The sequence below is a fragment of the Diceros bicornis genome, chromosome 37 (genome assembly GCF_020826845.1).
Source record: "Diceros bicornis minor isolate mBicDic1 chromosome 37, mDicBic1.mat.cur, whole genome shotgun sequence".
Classification (NCBI taxonomy): Eukaryota; Metazoa; Chordata; class Mammalia; order Perissodactyla; family Rhinocerotidae; genus Diceros; species Diceros bicornis.
The window spans coordinates 28,574,655-28,589,452 of record NC_080776.1 but is presented as its reverse complement, the minus strand read 5'-3'; the positions used below and the strand labels follow the sequence as shown (position 1 = coordinate 28,589,452).

General features: G+C 58.5%; 1 protein-coding gene across 2 annotated transcripts; it reads left to right on the top strand.

The window, feature by feature from the left end:
* Positions 1 to 1,334: 1,334 nt before the first annotated feature.
* PDCD1 (programmed cell death 1) lies at positions 1,335 to 12,604 on the top strand. Of its 2 annotated transcripts, none has more exons than XM_058533505.1 (5): positions 1,335 to 1,475; positions 8,878 to 9,237; positions 9,612 to 9,773; positions 11,084 to 11,115; positions 11,382 to 12,604. In XM_058533505.1, exons 1-5 carry the CDS (start codon positions 1,400 to 1,402, stop codon positions 11,610 to 11,612), a joined length of 861 nt encoding a protein of 286 aa, XP_058389488.1. In that variant the 5' UTR covers positions 1,335 to 1,399; the 3' UTR covers positions 11,613 to 12,604. The 2 variants fall into 2 exon arrangements, with proteins under 2 accessions (XP_058389488.1, XP_058389487.1); XM_058533504.1 differs by having other exon boundaries at positions 1,336 to 1,475; positions 11,379 to 12,604.
* The last annotated feature ends 2,194 nt before the right edge of the window (positions 12,605 to 14,798 follow it).

Genomic DNA, 14,798 nt, shown 5'->3' with positions numbered 1-14,798 from the left:
CTGCAGACACGGCTTTGATGCTCTTTTTCCGCCGTTTCAGATTTCTTTAATGTGTTCCCTTCACAGCCGAACTCTGAGAGCCTTGAGCCGGGGCTCAGCGCCCGCTGTCAGGCGGTTTCTGTCTGGTTATTTTATGCTAATGAGACCCACGCGTGGCATCACTAATATCAGCAGTTTCATTTTTCCTATTTTCCATTCATTACGATAAAATGCAAATTCCATGACATAACAGAATCATCTCACAAAAGTCGGGGGCTGTGTGGCCAGGCCAGGGCCCTGGAGACCCCAGGACCACCCACCCCAGCCTGGGCAAGTGCTGGGGGCCGGTCACAGGTCAAGCCCTCAGCACTGGAGGTTGTCGGGAGGCTGCTGACAGTGGAAAGATCTGGAAACTGGCCACACCCAAGCCTGGCATGGGGCCTCCAGAAAGCTGGACCCAGAAGCCCCTGAAGCTGGGGGTCGGGGTGCTAGGCACCTGACGTCCTTCTGCAGGAGGCCAGCAAGGCCAAGGCAAAGGAAGACCACCGTGGGCGCGGGAGGGGAAGGGTCTCCAGTGAGCCTGCGGGACGCGTCCCAGACCCAGGCTCTGGGGCTCAGGTGGGCCGCAGTGGCCTTGCAGCCCTGGAGGCAGGGGCTGCATCTCTGTTGGAGCAAGAGGGGCCAGGCAGCAAGCCCTTGGCACGATCCTTCCATGCTGACCACTGCCCACTGCCCACTGCCCAGAAGGGCGGCTGGGTGGGAGCAGCAGAGGCCTGGCCAGGCACTTGCCCACCCCCCAGAGCCCCAAGAGGGCAACCCACCTCCCAAGGGCAGAGCATGGCTGGGGCACAGGAGAGGGGAGGGCCCTGTACCCCTCCCATCCTGTCACCCAACAACAAATAAAAGACAAGAATTGTCCAGGAAAGAGAGACCCCCAGGCGGAGGGGGAGACCAATACCTCCTCCATTTGTCTCTGTCTCTCTTTGTATCTCTATCTCTGTCATTCTCTCTCTCCCTTCCCCCTCTAGCTCCCTCCACTACCCCCACCCCTGCTCTCTCTCTCTCTGCTCCCGTCATGTCTCTCTACCCCCATCTCTTTCCCCTCTCTCCCTCTGTCTCTCTGTCTCTCTCTCTCTACGCCCCATCTGCCTCTCTCTCTCCCTCCATATTTCTCCCTCTCTCTCTGTCCTCCCATCTCTGTCTCTTTCTCTCTCTCTCCTCTCTCTCCCTCTCCGTCTCTCTGTCTCTCTGTCTCTCTCTCTCTCTCCACCCCCGCCCACATGGAGGAGGAAGAAGAGGGGGCGGGGGCTCGGGGCGTGTCCCTCCCACCTGACCCGGGACAGTTTCCTTTCCGCTCCGCCACCTCTGCCTGAGCAGTGGAGGAGGAGGAGGTCACAGACTGGCGGGCTGGCGCACCGGCATGGGGACCCCGCGGGCGCCCTGGCCACTCGTCTGGGCTGTGCTGCAGCTGGGCTGGCGGCCAGGTTGGCTCCTAGGTACGTGGGTCAGGGTCGGGTGGCACGGGATCAGGGCTCAGGAAAGACCTCCTGCCCTTGGTTCCTGGCGGGTGGGGAGGGGGCTTCGGTGGGGCCGGCTCCCGAGGCCCAGCACTGCCCCTGGCCGGGCGCTGTGTGGCTTTGCACAGGTGAAGTGCCCTCTCTGGGCTCTGGCTCCTAACATGGTGGTGAGCCCCATCCTCACCAGGCTGGACCTCTGACCTCCCAACTCTTCCTCAGAGTCCCACGGGACAGGTGAGCCGGTGCCCCTCTCTGTAGGATGATAGGGCTGGGCTGGCCAGAGCCCCAAGCCTCGGCCCAGCTGCCCTACTTGTGTTTTCCCCCGGGACGAGCACCACACGGGATTGACCAGCTCTGGGAGGTCACAGGCTGGACACCTGGAGCCGGTTCTCCAATTATATCCACAGTGTACCCGTCCCAGTAAAGACTGTCCACCCCCACTCCTCATGGGCCTGGGGCGCGCCCCACTGGGGTCTCTGGACGAGATTCGCAGGCAGAGTGCTGGGCAGGGCTGTGTCATGGCTCTGGCGGGGGTCCCAGGTCCCGAGGCCGCTGTGTGGGCTGTCCACTCCTCCTGGTGGCCCTCGGCCTCGGCCACTGCACCAGGCCAGCACAGCACGGACGGGAAGGCCAGGCAGGTGGATCCCCCGTACCCAGCCCAGGGCCTGTCCTGTCTGTACCTCACTGGGCTCGGGGGTATGACAGTCCCTGCAAGGACCAAGACAAGATGGGAGTGCCCTGACATCCCACTGGGGCCGCCCGTCCTGGTGTCCCTCCATCATCTCTGTCCCTCCCGGGCTTCCCTCCTCAGCATGGCCTCGCGCTCCGGGGAGGCCCGTGGGCCACCCTCAGGACCGATGGAGGACACAGAGCTGGAGTCGGAGGCCTGAGGGCCTGCGGCCAAAGGTGCCCCACGAGGGGCCTTGCAGGGGAGCCCAGGCCCAGGGCGGAGGGGTGCGTGTCGTCCAGGGAGGAGAAACCGAGGCGTGAAGGGGCCCATGACTCATCCCTGGCGGCCCACTGCCCACCAGGACCCCTTCCTAAAGCAGGGAAAGATGAGAATAAGATTCTGCAGCAAAACTCTCTGGTTTCAGATGCACTAGCTTGTGTCTCGAGGGAGATTTTCAGACCAGGGTGCCTCAGTTTCCCCATCTGTAATGGAGCCCCAGCATAGAGCACTTTGCTTTGCCAACATCACTTGCCAGGGTCGTCCTGCTATTCTGCCCAGACGCAGGCCCCCCTGGCTGCAGGAACCTTTTGTTCCGTGACACATCTTTTTCCTTCCTAATGAATTCGCTGTATTTGTTATTTTGATCATTCCCGTGGATAATCATCCTCCCTTTACGTAAGTGTTTTTCTTGCATTTTATGAGATAGCCCAAATCCAGTAGTGAGCCGACCGCTATCTTATCCCAGCAATGAGACAGATAAGAGTACAGGCTTTGAAACAGAACAGCCTTGAGTTCAATTAAAGCCATCATCGTCGAGCTTTGCAACCTTTGGCAAAACCTAACCTCTCTGAGCAACAGTGTTCTATGGCAATTTGGGGATAATAATATCTGCTTTATGGGGTCATGAGAATTAAATCAGGTCATTTATGCAAACTGTCCGGCCCAGCCCATGATTTATTTTTTAAAGTCAGATTTGTTTCATTTTTTTTAACTTACAATTTTGAAAAATATTTGAAACATACAGAAAAATGACAAAAACACAGCAGTAACCACACTTAACCAGAGTCCCAACTGATGACACTGGCATATTTGCTTTCTGCATTAGTTTGCTGGGGCTGCTGTAAGACACCACACACCAGGCGACTTACATACACTACATAACAGAAGGTCATCGTCTCCTAGTCTGGAGGCAGGAAGCCAAGATCGTGGTGTCGGCTGGGCTGATTCCTCCCAAGGCCGTGAGGGAGAATCTGCTCCAGGCCTCTCCCAGCGTCTGGTGGTTTGCCGGCACCCTCGGCATCTCTGGCTTGTACAAGCATCACCCATCTCTGCTCCATCATCACACGGCCTCTCCCTGTGCGTGTCGGTGTCAGATTTCCCTCTTCTTGTAAGGACATCAGTCACGTTGGGTCTGGGGTCCACCAACTCTACAACCCTTAACATCTGCAACAACCCTATTTCCGAAAACACATTCTGAGGTTCTGGGGGTTAGGACTTCGACATAAGAACTTGAGGGGGGCACGGCTTAGCACACAGCACTTTCCATCTCTGCGCTTTACTGAGATACCAGCTGACCCATTTGCTGGCTAGTTGCAGACTTCCCTCCTAATGCTCCCAACGTTCTCCCCATGGGACAGCAGCTCTGAGGCAGGCCTAGAGTCCAGATGCTCCTGCGTCCCCATCCAGCCCTCTGGCTGATCACCTGTTTCTGATGGGAGCCAAGTCAAGGACCACTGGCTTACTTCGATGTCGCTGTCCTCAGCCTCCTCTGACCTAGAGCAGTCCCCACCTGTCTCTGTCTCTGCTGGCCCTGGCATTCTTTTTTTTTTAAATCAATCTCAGTTTTGTGTTAGAAATGGAAAGGCTTAGAATTAGGAATATTTTGTCATTGAGATATAATTGATATAACATTATATTAGTTTCAGGTGTACAACATAATGATTCGATATTTGTATATATTGCAAAATGGTCACCACAGGTCCAGTTAACATCCATCACCATACAGAGTTACAAAGGGTTTTTTTCTTATAGTAAGAACTTTCAAGACCCACTCTCCTAGCTACTTTCAAATATGCAACATAGTATTATTAACCGTAGTCGCCATGCAGTACATGACGTCCCCAGGACTTACTCATTTTATAACTGGAAGTTGGTACCTTTTGACCCCCTACCCCCATTTCGGCCACCTACCCCCACCTCTGGCAACCACCTATCTGTTCTCTATATCCATGAGGTAGGTTTTTGTTTGGTTTGGTTTTTGGGTTTGGGGTTTCTTTTAGATTCTACACATAAGTGAGATCATACGGTATTTGTCTTTCTCTGACTTATTTCATTTAGCAAAATGCCCTCGAGGTCCATCCATCTTATCTCAAATGGCAGGATTTCCTTCTTTTTCATGGCTGAATAATATCGCATTGTATATATATACCACAATTTCTTTGTCCATCAGTGGACACTTAGGTTGTTTCATATCTTGGCTATTGTGACTAATGCTGCAATGAACATGGGAATGCATATATCTTTTTGAATTAGTGTTTTCATTTTCTTCAGAAACCCAGAAGTGGAATAGCTGGATTGTTGGGTAGTTCTAGTTTTAATTTTTTGAGGAATCTCCATACTGTCTTCCATTGTGTCTGCACATTTACATTCCCACCAACAGTGCACGAGGGTTCCCTTTTCTCCACATCCTCACCAACACTTGTTATCTCTTGTCTTTTTGATAATAGCCATCCTGACAGGTGTGAGGTGATATCTCATTGTGATCTTGATTTGCATTTCCCTGATGATTGGTGATGTTGAGCATCTTTTCGTGTGCCTGTTGACCATCTGTGTGTCTTCTTTAGAAAAATGTCTATTCAGATGGTCTGCCCACTTTTAAATCGGCTTATTTGTTTTTTTGCTATTGAGCTGTATGAGTTCTTTATATATTTTGGATGTTAGCCCGTTATCAGATATAGGATATGCCAATATCTTATTCCATTCCATAGGCTGCCTTTTCATTTCATTGATGGTTTCCTTTGCTGTACAAAAGCTTTTTAGTTTCATGTCGTCCCACGTGTTGATTTTTGCTTTGTTGCTGGCCCTGGCCTTCTGGAAGGGTCCAGGCCGGGGGTGCAGGCACTCACCCTCCGGGTGTGTCTAACGTTTGTTCCTGGGAGATCACAGACCTGTTGGTTTTCTTGGGGCACCTGTGGGGACCTCATAATGGGGACGTTCCCTCTGGGCCCACAGAGAAGGAGGTGAAGTAGTCCCTTTCCCTCTGTGATGAATAAGTGACCCGAGGGGGTTTTGAGGACCCGCAGTCCATCAGGCAATGCTTTCAGCACCCACAGGTGGCTCTTTCCCAAATCGGGTGTTAGGTGGTGGTTGTGAAACGTGCTGTCTGTGAGGCCACCTGTGAGCCATGCAGGGTCTCCGTGGGAGGCAGGCTGGTGCCACCTCGACACTCGCAGCCTCTCCCAGGACCGCCACTCTCTCCCTCCTGGCCCTACGGGGCACAGAGCTCCCGCCTCAGCCCACTCCCCAAACAGAAAAGAGGACCTGGGGGCCCCTCACGGAGGTCCTATTATCAAGCATAAAGTAAATAGACAATGTTTAGATTTTTAATTACACAAACACTGTAAGAAATGATTGATAGATATTCATACTATAGGGATAAAGCAAAACCCCAGTCCACTGTACTCAAAGTAAGCTCTGTTATCAGCACCTTGCCAGGAAAGTTCTGGTTGACTTAAAGGTCCGTGTATATCTGGACCACCCGTCGCAGGATCCCCTTTGGCTGTGCCACATGCTCCCAGAAAGCAGAGAGCTGGGCTCCCCAGTCTGGCTCCAGTGAGGTCTCTGGCCTCATGCTCCCCTGGTCGGCTTCTCCATGGTGTTCCCGGCTCCCATTCTGTGCCCCGAATGGACCCCTCAGGGAGCATCCAGGGTGGCCCTGGCCGTGAGACAGGGTTTCTGTTTGGAGGTCTTGGCAGTTCACAACGTAGTGGCATGGATTCGGGGATGGGGTGGGAGAGCCATCTAGGAGTGGCGCCATCCAGACTGGGAATTACTGAGGGGTGTTTGTGAGGGGGACCTGGGTTTCTGGTCCCGACGTGTGCACGCTGCAGTGGGAGCCTGGGATGCATGGGGCGGGTGAGGCACAGAGCAAGGTGGGCAGGCAGAACCAGTGCCCTCAGGTCTGGTGCTCCAAGGCCACAGCACGACTTGGCCAAATTCAAGTCCAACTAGTCCATCACAGACAGGCTGCTTTTTTAAGTAGACTGTGTGCTTCTCAAATAAATGATAAAGGCATTCATGTCAGTGCTGCCAAGGGAAGTTCCGTGTGGCAGCCTGGGGGTGTGGGGTGTGAACACACAATTGCTAGCAAGAAAAGGGCTTACTGTGGGCCCCACCGGTGTTTGTGTCACCCCGGGAGAGCGGAGGGAGTGAGCAGGTGCCCCGGCCCCACGGGGCAGTGGGCCTTGCTGAGAGGGGAGGACGCCACCTGCGCCAGCCACCCCCACGGTCCAGGCCTAGCCCTCTTCTGGGCTCCTTGGCCTCCCTGACACCCCATGCCCCCCTGGCCAGTGGGACAGGCCCTCTGAAGAGCCACAGAGATGCACGGACCCACCTGCCCTGCACAGAGCCGCTCCCTCCACAGGGTCCCAGGGACCCCCGGACTGGAGGGGCCTTGTGGCCCCAGCTCACGTGAGGCACCACCTTCATGCCCAGCTGGACGTGGTGATGCATAGTGCCGACAGCCGCAGTACTGGCCGTGCGCCAGCCCTGTTCATCCGTCATTGGCCGGGGGAGGCGGAAGAGGAGCAGAAAGGGACCGAGGTCCAGGCTGCTGGGCCAGGCCTCTCCAAGCCTCAGTGTCCTTAGTGTAAGTGGGGGCGGGGGTAGAGATGGTCCCCACGTCCCTGAGCAGGCCGTGGAAATGTAAGCATGCGGGGACACTTCAGGACCCACCCTGGTCTCAAGGCCCGTCTGCCCTTGCTAAATATCTGTGATTTCACCCTGCTCGAGGTGCCCCATGGGGCACAGGCAGAAGAAATCCTCCTGGTCACATGTGCCCTGATGTGGCCCACTCGGGGGAGGCCCTGAGCCAGCCAGACTGCGGGGGCACTGGGTCCTGGCACCGTCCACTTCCTCCTCACTGGGTCCTGGCACCGTCCACTTCCTCCTCGGAGCCGAGATTGCTCAGCAAGCAGGTCATTGCAACAGCCTTAGGCCCTCCTGTGCCCGGAAGCAGAGGGACCATAGCCAAGGGACCACAGCCTCATCGGGGGTGAGGAACCACGCCCAGCAAACATTATCGCTGGGGTTGGGGCTGAGTAAAACAATGAGTGTGAAGCCAGGAAGAATAGGCGTGAGAACAGAAGTGAACGACATGAGATGAACAGCCCCACAGGCTCCTCCCAGGACCGACATCTCGGGGTCGGGCACAGTATTTGGGAACCCAGTGGTGTGGGACATGTTGGACAGGCCAGGAAAATGACCTCATTGGGCAGGGTCTCCTCCCCTGGTGAGGAGGCTGCGGCCGAGGCCGGAGGAGCGTGGCAGAGGGCTGGGTGGGTCCCAGGCCCAGCCACAAGGCAGGGGGCCAAGGGGAGCTGGCTGCAGACCTGGGGTTGGGTCTGGACAGAGCTGCTTGCTCCCTCCAAGCCTCAGTTTCCACATGTGTAAGTGAGGGCTCATGGCACAGCCTTCCAGGTGGAGCCGCGGCAGGAAAGGAAGGCCCAGCACATGTATGTCCGGCCATGGTTCCCATTCCGGGACCCCTGCATCGCCGTCAGAGTTGGCCTTAACTCAATGTGGGGTGCTGCTGGCGTGTCCCCTGGGCCTCCACGGGAGAGGCTCCTTCCCCTGCGTGCCGGCAAGCCGAGTGTGAGTGTGCAAGAGTGTGCACACTCATACGAGTATGTGAACATGAGTGTGAGTGTGAGTGTCAGTGTGAGAGGCGGGCCCTTGGTGGAAAGAGCTGCGGGCCCCAGCGATGTTGTGGGGGCATCCACTGGCCAGGGCCCTGGCAGTCGGAGCCCAGCATCATCGAGGCCTCCGCTTCTGTCCCTACCAGAGGCAATGGCCCAGCTAGACTCTGAGGTCCAGTCCCCAGAGTCTTGGCAGAAGACATGGAGGCCCCCACACTGCCCAGGTCAGCAGTGCCCACATGGGGGTCCTGGTGGGACCCGGGTCCCGGCTCTGAGCTTGTCCTGAGATAGGGCAAAGCCCAGACCCTGAGCTTGCCTGGGGCGGGGCTCTCCTGGGAAGCCCCCCACTCTCCCAGCCCTGCCCCCCGGTTACCCTCCCCCTCCACCACAGCAGTGCAGACAGGACCAGGCAGGCCCCCAACACTGGGGATAGGTCCACAGGACTGGCAAACCGGAGTCACCAAAGGAGGGAGTGAACACCCTTACAACCACCACTAGGGGAGAAACAGGGTCCCAGGGGTCCCCTAGAACACAGCCCTGGCCTCAGGTCTCAATACAGTCAAGGGACAAAGTCCTACCGTGGAGTCTCCTGGTGAGAGGTGAGCGCCCCATCCCCAGGGGCATGCAAGGAGAAGCTGCAAGGCTCCACGGCAGAGGTGCTGCAGAGGGATTCCAGCACGGGCTGGGCCTTCCAGAACCTTCCTATTGGGAGGTGGGAAAGTGGGAGGGGAGGGTCTGGGTGGGCTGTCCCCACGCCCCTTCCTCACCAGCCGCTGGTTCTCTCTCTACCTCTCAGACTCCCCGGACAGGCCCTGGAGCCCCCTCACCTTCTCCCCGGCCCGGCTCACAGTGCCCGAGGGGGCGAATGCCACCTTCACCTGCAGCTTCTCCAACACATCCGAACACTTCGTACTCAACTGGTACCGCATGAGCCCCAGCAACCAGACGGACAAGCTGGCCGCCTTCCCCGAGGACAGCAGCCAGCCGGGCCAGAACAGGCGCTTCCGTGTCACGCGGCTGCCCAACGGGCGAGACTTCCACATGAGCGTTGTCGCCGCCCGGCGCAATGACAGTGGCATCTACCTCTGCGGGGCCATCTCCCTGCCTCCCAAGGCGCAGATCAACGAGAGCCCCCGCGCAGAGCTCACGGTGACAGGTGACCCTGAGGGCAGGGCCAAGCTGGGCAGCCTTGGCCACAGGGCATGGTGGGCAGGGACTTGCCAGGCTCCACTCCAGGGCTCTGTCCCACACCCAGGACCACAGTGACCGGTGGCCCGGCCCTCCGTGACTGGAAGCACCCCCAGGCCCACGTGTCCTGAAGGAGGGCAGGGCCCGAGGGAGGGCCGGGGGAGGGGGCCTCTCTGGACGCGCCTGTGCTCGGAAGCCCTGCCGAGGGGCAGGCCTGTGCAAGACCGGTCAGTGCAGGTCTAGAGCAAGGCCCCTTGGGACGTGGAGAAGGCAGGGCAGGGCTCTGGGTCCCCGTCCCTGAGGAGTCCCCATCGCTGAGTCTCTGTTCCTGTGCCCCTCCAGAGAGAGTCCTGGAGCCGCCCACAGAGCACCCCAGCCCCCCACCCAGGCCCGCAGGCCAGCTACAGGGCCTGGTCGTGGGCATCACGAGTGTCCTGGTGGGTGTCCCACTGGTCCTGCTGCTGACCTGGGTTCTGGCCGCCGCCTTCCCCAGGGCTACTCAAGGTAATGCCCCTGTCAGCCCCCACTGCTGTCCCCGGCCTGCCCCCTACTGCTCTCCACAGTGAGGACCCCCAAGGAGGGGCTGGACTGGACCTCCCAGGGTCTGGGATCCCCTCAGAGCCCCTGACCATGTCCTCTCCCCGGTGCCTGCTCTCAGGAAGGGTCTGAGGGGAGGGGCACGAGGGGAAGGCGATTGTCAAGGTCGCACAGAAAGGAGCAGCCCCCCCACAGGCTGAGCCACTGTTCTGGCTGTGCTGCGGCTGAGCCCAAACCTCAGGCTGCAGGACACTGCAGGTGTTTCTGACAGCCGCTGGCGCCTGTGGTCACAGCCACAGCCACCAGGGAGGTGTGTGATACCCTGATCTGACCACCGGAGGGCCGCTGCGGACGCCCCACGCCCGCGCACACACACCTTGACCACATGTGGTCTCGGGCAACTAGTCTCACTCCATCACTCTGACGATGAGGGGATGTCTCTGGGGCTGGAAGGAGAAGCCAGAGTCTATTCTCTTAGAGCTACTGCCCAGACAGGACCCAGCCCAGGGGTCAGCCCCCTCCCAGGCCCTGCACACCGGCAGCTCCAGGTCATGCTCTCCTGGGACGGCCCGTTGGGGCGGGGGTGGGGGAGGGGCAGCGGTGGTTGGCCAGAGAACAGGAGGCCCCACAGGGGCCTGAACAAGACCCTGGGCAGCTGCTGGCCTCCGCCATCTCCCCCTGGGCGGGTCAGGGAGAGCGGCCCCATGGAGCTGCTGGCAGTTCTTAACCTGCTGCAGTAGGCCCCTGTGGGAACTGGTTTCTCCAGTGATCCACGTTTTCCTCCTTCCAACATTTTTGAGGACGTGACATGTGCCCCGTGTGCTGGCCCTGGGTAGAGACACGCGTGGCATTTCTGTGCGGCCTCAGTCGGAGTGATGCTCTCCACAGTGTAATTGATCACGGCCCGTTGTGGGCCTCTCTGTGCCGGGGGGGCGGGGATGGGTTTGGTGCCCTGTGGTGGGTTTGTGACCAGAGATGGCAGGCACCTGCTGCAGGAGCCCTCAGGCTAGAAGCCGGCGGTCCTTCATGGCCGCGCCCAGACAGCCCACCGTCCAGACCTGACACTTGGGAGACGAGCTGGGGCTCCAGGTTGTTGCACGGGGAGTGGTGGGGTGAGTCAGACAGTTGGGGAGGGCAAGGAGGACACTGGGTCACCCAGGAAAGAAGCATGGTGCCCTTCCCAGCCGCCGGCCTCCCCAGGCCCCTGGCAACAAGGCCCCTGTGAGCCCCCCTCCCCCCATCCCGGGGTCCTTGACTCCAAGCTCACTTCTCCGCAGGGGCCTGTGGCAGGAGCGAGGACCAGCCTCTGGTGAGTTTGCCTCCCTTTGCTGCGATCACGAGGGACCACACACCGCGCTGGGGGGTGGGGGGGCCACTCTGCGCAGGGGAAAGCAGCCTCAGGAGCAGCCACACCCACCACCAGCCATGTCACCGTGTTTGAGCTTGGGGACACAGACCCCGGGAAGGGTGGTGGGGCACAGGCCATGCCCCCGCTCCGTGTGTGTGCATGTGTGTACACACGCGAGTCCCGGCCCCTGGGAGGCCGCTGACTCCTCTCCCTCTCTCCCTAAGAAGGAGGGCCCCTCCGCTGCGCCCGTGTTCACTGTGGACTACGGGGAGCTGGACTTCCAGTGGCGAGAGAAGACGCCCGAGCCCCCCGCCCCCTGCATCCCTGAACAGACTGAGTACGCCACCATCGTCTTCCCCAGCAGGCCGTGTTCTCCAGGCCGCAGGGCCTCCGCCGACGACCCCCAGGGGCCACGGCCTCTGAGGCCCGAGGACGGACACTGCTCTTGGCCCCTCTGATGGGCTCCCTCCGCTGGCCTGAGTCCTTCAGACCCTCTGCCGAGAGCCCAGGCGGCACCTTCCCTGGAGGAGACACCCGAGGTTGAGCCCTGTCGGGGTGACCACCCCCTACGCCTGGCTCCCCCTTTAATGCTCGTGGTGACCTGGGAGCAGGAGGTTCCACTGTCCCATGTGGGTGAGGGAAGGACACTCGCCCAGAACTCCAGGCCCAGAGCTGGCTGGAGCTCTGCGCCTCCTGCACTCGCCCTCCCTGGGGGCGCATCCGGCAGGTGCTGTGGCAGGGGTGCGAGTCAGGCTTCAGGAGTCTCCATGGCCCCCACTGCCTCCCGGGAGAGCTTGGTGCCTGGACAGGGGGTTACAGGGGTCCTGGTTGGAGACGCTTCCTTGGAGCGGCCAGTGAGGCAGCCCCGTAGCAAGGAGATCCAGCACACACCTCGAGAGCTCACAGGGGACGTGCACGGGGCTGGGACTCCTTCAGGGGCCCTCATGCTCCCCAAGGCCTAGACAAGAGCTCCTGGCCGCGGTGGGCAGGGCAGAGGCATGGTGCCAGCGGGCCAACCTCTGCATACAACCCCTCCACCCTCACCCAGCCCGGGAAATGAGGCAATGAAGGGCACAGGCAGAGCTGGAGTCTTCCCAGCTGGGGCCATCCTGGGGGGCCCCCAGGAGTCACCCCATTTATCCTCACCAGGGAGTCACTGTCTCCTTGGCGCCCATTCATGGTGCTATTTAAAGGGGCCTCGGCTGGGCTCCCACCAGGGTGGTGGGCTGGGTGCAGGTGTGTTCCCTTGGCCAGATGCCCTCCGGCCAGGCCTGCCTCTCTTTGCTCGGCCCGCACACCGCGCGTCGGCTGTCTGGGCAGGGCAGCCAGCGGCCCAAGCGTCAGGGACTTGGAGTATGTGTCCCGTCTTGGGTTCCAGACACACTTCAGAGCCCCTAAGCCCAGGGGACTTGGTTCTATTATATTATAATTAAATAATGACGCAGCTCCCAGAAAAGCCGAGTTCTCTCCTGCTCACGGTTGTGGGGGGAGCAGGGAGGGAGGCCAGCCTCTGCCAAGCAGGGCCACGCTGAAGACGGAGGACGTGGCTGGCCGTCCCGAGGCCTGGCCCACATCAGCCCACCGGGCCCTCACCTCACTGTCCCAGAAACACACAGGGCCCAGAGCCCCTAATTCCATTCCCTCCACACTCACACCCACAGCCTCCGTGGCACCAAATCCCTCTGACTTCTAGGGCCGCCAAGCACCACTCACCCCCCCAGAGGCCCTTCCCAGGCTCCATGCCCACGGGTCCCAAGACACCTGCCCCAGACCATCTCAACCCAGCACGGGGCAACGCTTGAGTTGTTGTGCCTGTATCTGCCCTGCTCCACCCCCATGTGCCCCAACACCTGGGAGTCCCTCTCGGGCAGTGCCAGTGCCCTGGGCAGGGGGCCGGGCCAGATGGGTGGGTGGGCATCACTGGGCTGTGAGTGAGCAGGGGCCAGGGTGCCGTGGGCAGGGTGCAGCATCTGTGGGGAAACGTAGTCCCTTCCCATATGCAAAGGGGATGCCTGTTCTGTCCACTTGGAGGGGATCCACCACCACCACGGGGTTCTCAGCTCTTGTCCCTGACTACAGTGACAGACACCCCCAGCCTCGCCCCTCCCAGTGAGCCCTGTCCAGGCCCTCAGGCACCCCTGCCCACTCCCAGCCCTGTGAGCTCCCATCATGTGCCCACCACCCTGGGGTCCTGTCCTGGGCGGAGCAGGAGGTGGAATCACCACATCCAAGACAAGCGGGGATGCACTTCGCTCTGGAGGTGCCAGGCAGTCACACATCAGCAGGAACACTGCTGGGACGTTTGCAGATGACGCGGTTTGCGTGCATGGAAAACCCAGTAGGTTCTGTGGAAAAACTGCCACAGCGATAGGAAAATCTGGTCGAGTAGCAGATACAAAATTAACATTCAGAAATGAGTGGCTTTCATGTATTCAAACAATAACCAGTCAGAAGAAAAAGTGAGAGAGAATATTCCGTCTGCAACAGCAACAGAAAAGATAAAATGCCCAAGGCATGAATGTAGTGAGAAGGAGAGCTGGCGCAGTGTGGGCCGAGCACGCTGCATTCTCGGTCAGGATGACACGACACCCTCAGAACGTCAGCCCTTCCTGAGTTAATGCATAAGTTTGACACGATCCCAGTAAGAACCCACATTTCTATAACTGTAAAGTTCGCATGGAAAGATAAACCAGCAAGAAACAGCCAAGAAAACCATGAAAAGAAAGTGAAAGAAGACCAGCTTTATCAGATCTAAAACTAATTGTAATTAAAACAGAGGTGTTAGCTCATGAAAAGAAGGAATAGATCCTTCTATGGGGCGGGGAGGGGGGGATAGACTTCTTAATAAATGGTGTTGGGACAGCACAGCTATTTGGAAGAATGTTCAGGGAGACCCACGCCTTCGCCTCAAGCTTGTGTAAGTCCCAAGAGCAACAGACATAAATATAAACAAGAAACGACAAGACCCAGAAAAAAACGAGGGTGAATTCCTTCCCTGGAAGGGGTAGGAACCTTCCCAACATGGGCTCAAAATCAGGGCACCGAGACAGAGGAGACTGAGACATTCAGCTCTACAAACAGAGAAAACGAGAAAAATGATCAAAGTAAATGGGAGGAGTATTTGCAATATCACCCAAGAGGCTAATTCCAGAAAGGTCTAAAAATATGGGAAAAGCAAGGTCAAAGGTACAAGGGAAAAGTGAGCAGATGTGACCAGACAATTCACGCACGCACACACGCTCTATATACACACATCCCTCAAACAGGGACAGGATGTTCAATTTTACTCATAATAAGAAAAATGCAGATTACAACTGCACTGGTCGAGTGGCGAGCCTCTGGAAGCTGGATGCCGCGCTGCTGGAGGACATGGGGCCGAGGCCCCTCCTGCACTGCGGGTGGAAATGCACACTGGAGGAGGACTGGGCATGACCCAGCAGTTAGCTCTTTGACCCATGAACTCCACCTGTGAAATACCTGCCAGGGGTAACTGGCAAGAAAGTGAAGCGACAGAAGCACGTGGGGTTCACTGTGCTGGGTCTGGGGCGGCAGAAGGCTGGGGAGGCCCCAAGGCACAGGGGCTGAGCTGGCCCCAGCAGCTGAAGCAGGTGGGGTCTGGCTCGGACACCCGGTGAACTCGGCTC

Excerpts from the sequence above, each read along its gene's own strand:
- PDCD1 (XM_058533504.1), top strand. The coding sequence starts at position 1,400 with ATGGGGACCCCGCGGGCGCCCTGGCCACTCGTCTGGGCTGTGCTGCAG. Across the intron at positions 1,476-8,877 it reads GCGGCCAGGTTGGCTCCTAG|ACTCCCCGGACAGGCCCTGG; the intron begins GTACGTGGGTCA and ends TCTACCTCTCAG. Across the intron at positions 9,774-11,083 it reads CTTCCCCAGGGCTACTCAAG|GGGCCTGTGGCAGGAGCGAG; the intron begins GTAATGCCCCTG and ends ACTTCTCCGCAG.